This window comes from Podarcis melisellensis (assembly GCF_964234715.1).
Source record: "Podarcis melisellensis genome assembly, chromosome: 9".
In the NCBI taxonomy this organism is placed as follows: Eukaryota; Metazoa; Chordata; class Lepidosauria; order Squamata; family Lacertidae; genus Podarcis; species Podarcis melisellensis.
In genome coordinates this window covers 41,318,683-41,331,184 of record NC_138541.1, presented here as the reverse complement: position 1 = coordinate 41,331,184, position 12,502 = coordinate 41,318,683, and the positions used below count along the sequence as shown (strand labels likewise).

General features: G+C 44.4%; 1 protein-coding gene across 4 annotated transcripts in view; it reads right to left on the bottom strand.

The window, feature by feature from the left end:
* Window positions 1-12,502, bottom strand: part of FNIP2 (folliculin interacting protein 2) — a 48,665-nt gene that overhangs the window by 15,041 nt on the left and 21,122 nt on the right. For 2 of the 4 annotated variants that reach the window (XM_081925946.1, XM_081925944.1), the window contains exons 3-11: window positions 9,998-10,120; window positions 8,944-9,044; window positions 8,785-8,856; window positions 7,532-7,632; window positions 7,307-7,396; window positions 4,193-4,264; window positions 2,696-2,813; window positions 1,307-1,508; window positions 482-570 (exon numbers count right to left, since the gene is read on the bottom strand). In XM_081925946.1, coding sequence (XP_081782072.1) covers window positions 482-570; window positions 1,307-1,508; window positions 2,696-2,813; window positions 4,193-4,264; window positions 7,307-7,396; window positions 7,532-7,632; window positions 8,785-8,856; window positions 8,944-9,044; window positions 9,998-10,120 — 968 coding nt within the window. The remainder of the gene's footprint in view (window positions 1-481; window positions 571-1,306; window positions 1,509-2,695; window positions 2,814-4,192; window positions 4,265-7,306; window positions 7,397-7,531; window positions 7,633-8,784; window positions 8,857-8,943; window positions 9,045-9,997; window positions 10,121-12,502) is intronic. The other 2 variants (XM_081925947.1, XM_081925945.1) reach the window with 1 other exon arrangement.

Here is a 12,502-nt window from a genome sequence, read left to right as displayed (position 1 = left end):
TGTGAAAGGAGCCTATAGTGACGTATTTCACTCTGATACCTCATTCTGCTTCATGTGCACTTCACTGCAGCCCTCTTTTGGAAAGTTAGGTGGCAGACTGCCGCAGGTAAAAATGGCAGTTTTTGAAACAAACTTTTATTGACATTGCACAATGGATGCAAATCCCATATGCTGGGATGTTTCACCACTGCTGAATTCCCCCTATTTCTCCATGGAAAAGCTGGAGAAGTGATTAAAGAGGCACCTGTTTTGGCTTTTTTTTTTTTTTGGTAGAGAAACAGAAAAACCATGTAGCCTCACTTTCTCCATCACCAGAACCAACCTTTTTGTTTGTTAAAGGTGAATCTGTGCCTTTGTACCTGCAAGGCATGTGCACCTGGGAAATAGAAGGAGACTAGTGCAACAGGGACAAAGCTGCCCTGGATGCCCTTTATGGAGAAGTACAAATCTACTGCTTGCCATCCATGGACCACTAACTTACCTGAATTCACCCAGGGCATCCATGACACGGCTGATATACACTTGCACTCTTTGGCTTGTTTCTGCTATTTTTCTGCAGGTGATCATGGCCTTGGAGAGAAAGCAAGGTTTTTTTAAAAAAGAAAAGCAAAAGTTATTATTATTATTATTTCAAAGGTTTACTGAAAAACTTTGAAAAGTCAAGCACTGGAATCTAATGAATAGAGGAACAGCTCTAGTTCAGAGGTGAAGCATATGCACTGCACGCAAAAGGTCCCAGTTTCAATCCTTGGTGTCTCCAGATAGGGCGGGAACCACAATTCCCATCATCCCTGACCACTGGACATGCTGGCTTGCAATGATGGGGTTTGTAGTCCAACAGCATTTGGGGACTCAAGTCAGAGAAGGCTTCTTGAGACTGATAAGAGAGATCAAGGAGCAATATGCCTGAAGGTCTATGCATGAAGCATCTATTGCATTTCATGGAAACCAGATAAAAAGTATTTAAATAAAAAATTGGTTGCCGGGGGCAGGGGAAAGAGACAGGAATCGGTGCTATAGATAATTTGCTCATTCTTCCCAAAGAAAGTTTATGTCTGTCTTCCTACAAGAGGCTCATCTGCCAAGTCCATGTCAGGTTAGACTTTCAGAGCTTGTGTGGTGCCATGGAAAAGATCTTGAGATTTCAAGCAGAAGCTGTACTTTGCCAGCTCAGGCATGTGACTCCCTGGAGATCTATCTGCTCCTGACATGGCATCACTCAGCCCAGCCTGCCTCCCAGATGGTTAATAATAATAATAATAATAATAATAATAATACTATTGAATGGATGTGTTCCATGCTCTACCATTTCAATGGCGCTCTTCAACTTGCTCATGTGTGATTCAAATAAGGGGAAGTGAGAGAAGAAGAAATCCTGGAATTCCCTCTGGGCCTCTTCTTTTTCCGGGAGGGTGAAAATGACACTGATGGCAATTTTCTTCCTTCGAACCATTGCAGGATTGAGGCCACAGCTTTCATCTGCCATGCTGAAAGTTTCTTCAGTTGACCTGAAAAAGAAAATGCAGTGGGAAAATTACAGCACAGCTATGTGCTCATTCAGAAAAAATCAACAATGATCAAGAGGTTTTTGTTTGATGCCCTAGTGCACTGATATTAGCAATGGGTTTAAAAACAAGGACTGTGTGTATGCATAGAGTGCTGGTTTTAACTTTTAAAGTCCTTAACCATTTTGAGACCATGTTAACTGAAGCCTACACCAAGAATGGGGAACCTGTGAGCTACCAGATGTTGGGACTACAACTTGCATCATCCCCAGCTATTGGCCATGCTGGCTAGGCCTGATGGGAGTTGGAGTCCAACAATACCTAGAGGGCAACAGGGTCTCCAGTCCTGGCCTACACCCTTATCATCCTGCCTAAGCACCAAGATTGGCTGCAGAGGTCCTGCTTAAAAGTGAGCAGGCTGCTATCAGGTATCAGTGGTAGTTCCACATTTTTTGAATTCCCCACCCCCAAATCTGTCTATCCTTCACTTTAGAGACTGAGGCAGGTTCTAAAGACTTTCTGTTTTGCCGGGCTTGTGTGATTTTGTCACTGGCTTTTATGTTCCTGCCATTTTTCTAGAAAAAAATCAAAAACTTCAAAAGGTGGCTAATAAAAAATTTAAATACAAATATTGAAGTATTGTATGCAATTTCCCCTCCCCAAAACTATTAGTTGAGGTGCCACCACTGTTAACAGGGAGATTACTTCCCACTGGAAACAGGGTGTACCAAACTATATCAACTACACTGCGAAACTCCCTCTCCAGCAATGTCCACCAGGCCATTAAAAATTATTATTATGCATGTACTTGATCTAAGCAAGCTTTTAAAGGCCTTTTTTGGTTGGTGGCATCCAATTGCTGTTGTTTTTAACTCTGCAGTCCTTTGAACCAGTTTTACAGATGATTTATAATTGTGGCAAGTCTCCAAGGCACTTTAGACAGGGGAAATAAAGTCTATAAATTTTAAAACCAATTTGCACAACTGGACTTCTCTCCAGTTTTTCCTTTTCTCCCTCCAGTCCCTCAAACCTCCTCCAGAATGCCCCCCCCAGCCCTCTAAAGAAGATTTTGGGAGCATGCAGAGGGAAGGAGATGCCCGATTCCATAAGCAGATATGCGCTTGTGCTATGTTGGCTCTTTCCACAGAGTCTACAAAATCCTATTCCAGGAATATGCCCTAGAAACCTACCACCTAGGAATAATGCCGTTTTCCAAACTTGTTCTTTGACTTCGTATCCAGCGGCGGTGGTAGCTGCTAGAAGAGCTTGGCGACAGCAAAGGAGTCATCAAGAGGCTGCTTAAAGAAGCTGGCAAGAAAGCAGAAAGAAGCATCACTCAAGATGGTCCTTCAATAGCGATTTCCCCTGGCACCATGCTCCCCGCCCCCGGGTCTTTTAAAGACATCTTCTTTTGGGGTGGGGTAGGAAAAGAGAGACCGACAGCTTAAGAGCACTGAAAATGTGGAAACCCCACTACAGAGCGATAACAACTCCCCCAGAGTAGGGTCACACGTTTTAGGAAACAAAAGTTGGTCTTACTTAAAGATGTGGCAATGAAAAAGAGCAGGCAGCTCCCCCACCCTTCCCATAGGCAAAACTTAAAAATCTTTGTAGCAATTACATTCCCAAATTCAGAAGCAAATAGATTAACATGTTTCCCCCCGCTCCAGGGGTCTTCTCCGATGCTGCCTTTCTGCTACTGCAGCAGACATTTGCTAGGCAATGAAACTACAGTGGTACCTCGGGTTACATACGCTTCAGGCTACATACGCTTCAGGTTACAGACTCCGCTAACCCAGAAATAGTGCTTCAGGTTAAGAACTTTGCTTCAGGAGAACAGAAACTGTGCTCCAGCAGCGCGGCGGCAGCAGGAGGCCCCATTAGCTAAAGTGGTGCTTCAGGTTAAGAACAGTTTCAGGTTAAGAACAGACCTCCGGAACGAATTAAGTACTTAACCTGAGGTACCACTGTATTTCCTCCTCTCCTCTCCCCAGAGATATGGAGGACCCTCTGGAGCAGATTTTGAGGACATGCAGGGAGAGGAAAGGAAGGGAAAGTTGCACTGTGCAAGTGGAACTCTGCATACACAGTGTTGCATGCAACCCGGCTTCTAGATTGTGTGGCAGCCCTACTTGAATACAGTAGGCTCCCTCCTGCAGAAATTCAGCCCCAATGTATTTTGGGGTGGAGATGCTGCAGGGATGGCAATGAAGACATGCAGGAGGAGCCAATGGGACCATCCCCAGGCACCCCTTTGCAAGGTGGCAATCCTGGGGGACAGGGAGAGACAACGGAATAAGTCTAAATCTAAAACAGAGTGCCAGACACTGTGCAGAACAAACTGGAATGTTAAAGAAGCTTTCAATCTACAGGAAAATCATAAAGATACTTCATAGGGGGAAAGACAAATTAGCATTGCGTACCAATAATTAGTTTGGGGAGGCAGGTAATAACAATAACCTTAATAAGAATAATTCAGAAGTAATGGCCTTAAAGAGACCAGAAAATGGATTTTACAAATAATCCTAGAATAAGAAACTAATGAGCATACATTTCCATTTTTAACACAGTATCAGGGTTCATAAGAGTGCCATGTCAAGTGTGATGAAATCTGGAACTGGTGGCTCACATGTCACTAAAAATTTCTTTGCCACGTTTGGTTGGTACAGCAGAGAGGAGTGATATACCTGATCGAGCGATGCCACTGTCTCTGTCTTCATTCTGCCCCCTGCTAGGCATGTCAACAGGTGTGCTGTGCGCTGAAAGGGGGGGAAACGGAGGAGATTTAGCAGGCATCCTATTTCTCACCTGCTTTTAAAACAGGGCCACACAAGCAGCAATTTCAATTCAACAGTGATATTTCTCAACGCTCCAGAGCAAATGCCTCAAGAGTGACAAGGAGGGGGCAAGGGGGACACAATCGCAGGCTTAAAATTAGTCAAGTCTGCTTTAACAAACATACTATTGATCCTGCAAGTTTATCAACGCATGTCTTTTGTCAATCAATCTTTATTACGGTCCAGAGACCCAACAAATCGTATGTCTTTTGTCTGAAATCCTAGTCTGACTTCAACTAGTTTGTTAGTGTTATCAGGTTGGAACGTTGATTGGAAGGAAAATAGCCATTAGCACTGTTGTGCAAACAGTTGCCTAATAGCTGACATGGTGTTATAATTATAGTCCCCATAGAGGTTTTCATGCTTCTGAAGACACTGAGAAATGAAGGGACATATTTTCAGTTTGAAAACAACAAAATCTCCCTTCAGGCATTCTCCTCGCTGCAATTACCAGAAGGGAAGAGAATGGGGGAGACCTCCCTGCTCCTACTGCCAGTTATCGCTGCTGCCACACCCTTCCTTCATAGCAGGCTGAACTCCTACAGGGAGCTTTTTCTAATGTATGCTCTCCATGCAGTTTAGAACATGGACCTTCCAGCGTACATGACCACAGCTGGCTCAAGGCTGCAGAAATTTACCCACTCTGTCTTCTCATGGGTTAGGGGGACGGGAATGGACTCCATGGCATAGTATGGCTGGGGGAGGAAGGCCTGAGTAAGACTAAAGCCTTAAGTTGCCTAGATAGCACCTATGAAGCCAGGAGTGGTTTGAACAAGTATGGAACTCCTTATTCTCAAGACAAAAGATCTGTGTAGACTAGAGCTGTTTTGTATCCCAATTTCAAGGGCAATGTCTTGGAGAAACAGACCCTACTTCTGGTATGTTGATTAAAAAAAAGAGAGAGGATACATCACAGTCCTGCTAAACTCAACATACTCATGGACACATACACACACGTGTGTGTGTGTGTGTGTGTGTGTGTGTGTGTAGGTACATGTGTGTGTATAATACTGTCAATTAATTTGATCTCTGGTAACTCTGAAAAGAGCATATGTGAAAATAGGTATTGTGTTTTAAATGAGTACCTTATGTAATGTTAACTACTATATTGCTCTGTTGTAACACACACACAAAATTTAAATGAATTTATCGTGGCATTAGTTTAAGTTTCCTATGTAACATGCTAGCAGGAAGTAACACAAACTATCCACAAGTTAAAGGCAACTTCTGTGGTTAGAAGTGAACTTCTGGATCCATTGTTACTCTTACATGCTTTAAAATGATAACACACACAAATGACAAATACCATATTTTTCGCCCTATAGGACGCACTTTTCCCCCTCCAAAAATGAAGGGGAAATGTGTGTGCGTCCTATGGGGCGAATGCAGGCTTTCGCTGAAGCCTGGAGAGCAAGAGAGGTCGATGCGCCCCGACCCCTCTCGCTCTCTTTAGGCTTCAGGAAGCTATCTGCAAGTCTTGCAAGCCCGGGGGGAGGTCCCGCGGGCTCGCAAGGCTTGCGGGCAGCAGCCTGCAGCCCAAAAGCTCGGGAGACAGTGGGGAGACGCAGCACTGCCACCCCGCTATTCCCCGACCTGATCTGGAGGCTGGCGGGGGGGGGGAGAAGCAAGCTTGCTTCTCCCCCCCGCCAGCCCCACAAACTCGGGGGACAGCGGGGCAGGCTGCTGCCCCACGGAGGCTAGAGAGGCTGTCCCTGAAGGCAGAAGAGAGAGACGGAGCTCTCCATCTCCCTCTTCTAGCTTGGGGGTGGCTGCGCAAACCTGGGGGGAAATAAAAACTTTTTTCTTGATTTCCCCCCCAAAAAACTAAGTACGTCCTATGGGCCGGTGCGTCCTATAGGGTGAAAAATACGGTATCTGTTTTCAGATGGCTCCCAATGCTAGGCTGAATAGCAGTTGTAGCTCCATAAATTCCCAACATTAAGCAAAGAAGATGGATTGATTAGAGGGCATGCAAAATTTGTGACCCATGTTTAGATTAACTCAGATTCCTTTGATCACACTCTTCCAAAAGGTCAGCACTTTCGCTATAAAATTAACTGTGCTTATTCGGTGGCATTTAGGTGACTTCACCATGTGGGGGCAGGGGAAGATAGTGGGGGAAGAGAGAAACCACTCCAACATTATTATATGTGAAAAAAATTAACAGAACACACCAGCAAATGATTAACCTGGAAAAAACAACTCCTCTCAAAACTGGAAGGGCTCTGTCATCTGGGAATAAATATGGCGCTATGAACTGCGACCAGGGAAACACATTACTGAGGATGCTACATGGACTGTGTGAGGAACTTGCAGCCCTCCAGATGTTGGCCAAAAGCCATGGCTCAGTGGTAGAGCCATCTGCTTTGCATACAAAAGGTATCAGGTGCAATCCCCAACATCTTCAGGTAAGGCTTCTGCTCAAAGCCCTGAAGAGCTGCTGCCAGTCAGTGTTGACAATATTGAGCTAAAAGGAGCAAAGGTCTCCTGTGTTCCGATTGCACTGCTCAGCCAGTGGCGCAGAGCCGCAGCCTCCCAGCAGCAGGGTCACTGCTGCTTACTAGGGTTGGCAAAGGACAGCGTGCTGTGGATACCCCAGCAAAACCAATTTGGTACTCCCACCTTCACCACTGTGTGTCCCCTCCTGGGAAGTAGTTATGACTCCACTGCTGGGAGGCTATTGCCCTGGCTCCGTCCCCACCAAGTCGGATGGTCCTGATCCCTGACCACTGGCCACATTGGGTGAGGCTGATGGGAGCTGGACTCCCACAACCTCAGGAGGGCCACAGGTTCCCCACACCTGCTTTAGATGATCTCTTGTTGGATATTTTAGAGCTACCACCTCCTCAGCCCAGTCCATTTGAGGAGAGGAGTTATTGATCCCATGCCAAGAGATTTCCACCAGGAGCTAGCTAGAGGGGCATGTACAGGCGCATCACCCTGTGCTCGACGCTGCACACAAACCTGCAAAGAAGGAAGCACTCCGGGTGAGCCAGAGAGGCCCCCCTTCAGCCACACCATGCAGCAGTTTGTTGCTACACAGCTGCAATACACCTAGAAGGCAACAACACAAGAAACATACAAAACAAAACAAAAATCAGATTACATGGAAATGTAACAGACCACGAACCAAAACTTGGGGTCCAAACAAACGCACACACAAATAATTAAACCGCTGAATGTACTTACCCAGGTTACTTCCACTGTGGCAGGGGCCCAAACTATTTGGATTAGAGTTCAGTCTTGCTAAATTGGGTTCTTGATTCATGTATTCAAAGCTACCTTGCAAGCTGTGAAAGAAACATCCATCCAAGAAAGATGGATTAAGTCGCCATGGAGCACTTCCTCCCCATGCTGCCCTCCCTGTACCCCTGCAATTGGCTATCCATGATCATAAAGAGATTTCTACACTTATGTAAGATAGCATCAATTTCGCCCACACACGGCAGGCAGCACTGCAATGGAAAAAAGTCAAGATCTATAGGTTGCATCCCAAGTAGCACTAAGTAATTCACTCCAACAACGTAAGGATTTGACTTTGCACAACATAACTTTTCCTTGCTCTCCTCTATCCCCACTCACCCTCTAAATCTGTTTTGGGGGTCCCCCCAACCCTTCAGAGCAGATTTGTGGGAGTAAGAAGTGAGGAAATGAAAGTCCAATACCCAAGTTACAGATAGGTAGCCGTGTTGGTCTGCCATAGTCAAAACAAAAAAAATTCCTTCCAGTAGCACCTTAAAGACCAACTAAGTTAGTTCTTGGTATGAGCTTTCGTGTGCATGCACACTTCTTCAGATACACTGAAACAGAAGTTTCCAGACCCTTCTATATAGTGAGAAGGTGGGGAGGGGTATTACTCAGAAGGGTGGTGGGAATGGGTGATTGGCAGATAGCTGTGATGAGCCTGTTGACGACTCTTAACGACTGCAATAGGTCTTACAGGAAAAAGCAAGGGGTGAGAAGGTGAAAAATGGCTTTGTCATGTATAATGAGATAAGAATCCAATGTCTTTGTTCAGACCAGGTCTCTCCATGGTTTTAAGTTTGGTAATAAGTTGCAATTCAGCAATACCCAAGTGTAAATCTTTGCACTAAGTAATACCACCACAACTTGAAGTGATGATCATGTGCACAGGAGTTTCTTATTCCTCTACACCAAATGGTGAATCCCTCCACTTTTAAGAACTTAGTTATCTTTACATAGCCACTTCTAGCTGCTTTTTGTGAATTCTGAAGACAAACACCCTAAATTTAGTTGAGTCTCATAGGACTTGACACCTGTGCCTCAACCACACAAAAATAATTTACGGTGTTGCACTCTTAGTTTATGATTACCAAGGCAGGATTTTTTAAAAAATAAAATACTGAGTTGAGTGAGAACTGCCTCCCCCTTGAAAATCTGAATCTGAAAACAGTAAAAGCGAGGAAGGAATATGCTCTCACCTATTTGCACTTCCACAGAAGCTGCCTACTCTGGCAGAGAAAACTTTACTCATCATAAGCTGCGGAGGAGAGCTGAAAGGATAAACAATAAAACTAATAATTCAGCTGTTCCAGTAAGAACTCCATGACAACAAGAAGGAACTGGAGGCATTAGCTCACCGTATATAGTGGATCTTCAGTGTAGAGCCTTTGTAACTCATTGCTACTGAACCAAACATCATCTCTCCCAACATGTTGACATCAGAAGCTGGCCTGGTGTACTAGAGGTAAGGAAGGAAAAACAGTTGCTTTCGCAAACTTTGCCATATACTGCTTCTAAACCAAGCAGCTTTTGAGTTGTATCGTTGTAGCACATTGTGTCCCAATGAAGTATTAACACAAGCAAGTGAAAACACAACAGGCATAGCATTACTGAATTACCAAAGTTCTACTGATTCTGCACAGCCACTACTAAAAGCAGGCAGAGTGAAAATGGGGGACATCATATTACAATCTGATTTTGAATACATTTTTAGCTGCCCCAATTTAACACCCCACCTCAAAAGGATATGTACAAGAACATGGAGCAAAAGAAGGTCTATTGAAACAAAATGATATACACGTTTGGGATTTTAAAGCACCAATATATATAATATGCTAAATTTCATTTATTTACTTTTACTCCCCCCCAATGATTTTCTTTTGCATGTCTATTTCATCATTCACATAAAATCCATACCATTTTTAGTTTAAAGAAGCTGGTGTACAACAAATATGGGATATGCAGAATTAAAATGTACTAAGCATTTTATACTCCCTCCTCTTCAGAGAGCAGCTCTAGTGAGAATTTTGCCATTTTTCAGCGCAGTGCAACTTGTAACGCTATTCTTTTTAACTGCTTTTTTAAAAATGCAAATGTATTAAAGAAAAAAATACAGGAAAATAAAGAAGGGAATAAGCATCAATACATCCATCTTAATTTATACATACAAATTGATACATGCCATCCAGATGCCTTTTTAAGTATCCAAAATTGGTGTTTACAGAAAGTACTTTCAAATTTGGCAAGGGCATTAAGGCCCTCATTACATAAATAGATGGTGAGGATTTATCCCTCCAGGCCAAATGGAAAGGGATTCCTTACCAGATATGTAGCAAAACCTAAGACAAATCTGGTTTTCGATTCAGTTGACTTGGGGGTATGTATAGATGCCAGTTCTCATGTTCAGGTTACCTGATACTTAGGAATGTCTTCACTGACGTTCTGCCTACTGTCCACTGAAGAACTACAGGGAGAAGCTGCACTGGCTCCAACAGTTGTTTGGCAGCCCTTGCCCCAAGTTTTCCCAGAAGCATCCTAGAGGAGGAAATATATTAATTCATGGTAATGCAAAATCCCCATAATTTCTAAGCAACCCTGCAGCATTTCAGTGCAGAAAACATTGTCTCCATGTTAAAATGGATCCACTTGCACTTTTAATCCTGGTCATGGCTATCTTCCTGATCAGCTAATTGGGTGCATTCCAGATGTTGTTGCACCCCCAAATAACATCACCCCAACCAGATGTTCGTTGAGGCTGATGGGAGTTGTAGTCCCAATATCTGTAGGGCACCAGGCAGCCAAAGGCTGCAGTACAGTGGTACCTCGGGTTACATACGCTTCAGGTTACAGACTCCGCTAACCTGAAAAAAGTACCTCGGGAACTTTGCTTCAGGATGAGAACAGAAATCGTGCTCTGGTGGCACGGCAGCAGCAGGAGGCCCCCATTAGCTAAAGTGGTGCTTTGGGTTAAGAACAGTTTCAGGTTAAGAACAGACCTCTGGAACGAATTAAGTACTTAACCCGAGGTACCACTGTATATGAACTCAACTTTTCTGGTTTCACTTTCCTGAATACAACCAAGCACTTGGTACCTCGGGAACTTTGCTTCAGGATGAGAACAGAAATCGTGCTCTGGTGGCACGGCAGCAGCAGGAGGCCCCCATTAGCTAAAGTGGTGCTTTGGGTTAAGAACAGTTTCAGGTTAAGAACAGACCTCTGGAACGAATTAAGTACTTAACCCGAGGTACCACTGTATATGAACTCAACTTTTCTGGTTTCACTTTCCTGAATACAACCAAGCACTTTCATTGCGCTCAGACCCCCCAAACCTTTCCTCTGTCTTCTATTTACACACAAAGCCCACGTTCTGAGGACTAACTCTTCATGGTGTCGAGGCCGGCCCAGGCTCCAGGGCCCAGAGACCTCCAGTGGCAGGCAGGGTGGGACAGGGAGCCCTGCATGGGGGGATGTCTCATTACCGTGCTCCCACAAAGTGGTCCATCTGGGCTGACAACCCCAGTGTGTCCTCCCAATGCTATGCCCCTGCAATCAACCCCTCTTCCCAGGGAACTCTGGGAATTGTAGCTCTGGAAGGGGAATAAGGGTCTCCTAGCAACTCCCAGCACCCTTCTCAAACTTCCCAAGATTCTTGTGAGGGACAGCCATGGCTGTTTAAAGTGGTAGAATACTCTTTTGAACATATAATGCAGATGGGGGCCTGATTTATTCTTTTAGTTTAAACTCATTGATTAGAAGGGCTGTGAGGGGGTGGGAGTGGGGAGGTGAGCTCATTGCCACATGCTCCTTGAGGTAAGAGCGAGCTCAACAAGCCATTGGTTTTAGAAGGTCAATAAAAACCCGAACTCAGTGAAAGCAGGAGCATAACAGGGTTTTCTTCTCCCCAGCCTCACACCTACTCCTTATCTGCCCCCATAAAGCACACAGGCCTTTTGCACATTCAAACCACCTATTTACATTCCTTTTGTAAGAGATTTTGCTTTGTACTACATTTAGTTAAGGGCTGTTAATCTAATCCCCCAATGTGACTGTCATTAGGGAAAGAGCAAAATTGTTGGTTGTCATGTGTTTGACACAAGCTACTGACAAGGGGGGTAGGGAGAGAAAAGCCTTCTGTAATGCGTTTGCCTGTGGGCCACCCACAGGAAAAGCCTGGAACAGAATTCATTAGCTGTACTTCATGATTAAGCTCTGCTTTTTACATGCAAGTAGCCAGCCTAGGCTTCCAGATAAACAAGCCCAATGGGAAGTTGGCTCAACCTGTACATTTGGTTGCTGCTGCTGTGAAGACTCTCTTTCAAAGAGTTCAGGAGAAAAAAGCCCAGCGAAGTGAGGAGTGAAATGGAAACCACGGCTGGAATGGACAGAAGTAATTTACATCAATCAGCCAAAGCTGAGCCTTGTGTGTAAACTGTATTCAAAATGAGCTTTTATTCCAAGATGACATCATAGAGCCAGATGCATTGCACACCATAACTTTAAATCATATTGCTTCCCCTGCAGAGAATCCTGGGAACTGTAGTTTGTTAAACATGTTGGGAACTGCAGCTCAGTGGGAGGAAAAACTACAGTTCCCATGCTTCTTGGGGGGGGTGCGCGCGCGCGCGAAGTCGTATGCATTAAATACATGGCGTGTATGCAGCCAGAGTTTGCATATAGACCTGTGTAGACAACCAAGTCTACATACACCTAGAGGCAAAAGAGTGGAGTAGCAGGAAGAGGGAAAGATCTCAGGCAGGCAAGAGGCTAATTTTCCACTGAGACATAAACAAAGAGAAAAGAATGGTGATGTTTGTATTCTTAAGCCTTAAGTAAAGGCGGGATATAAATAAATATTGTGATAATTGTGATTTTAAAAAATTGTGGTCATTTTCCTATTTTATTTTTATGGCTGGATAA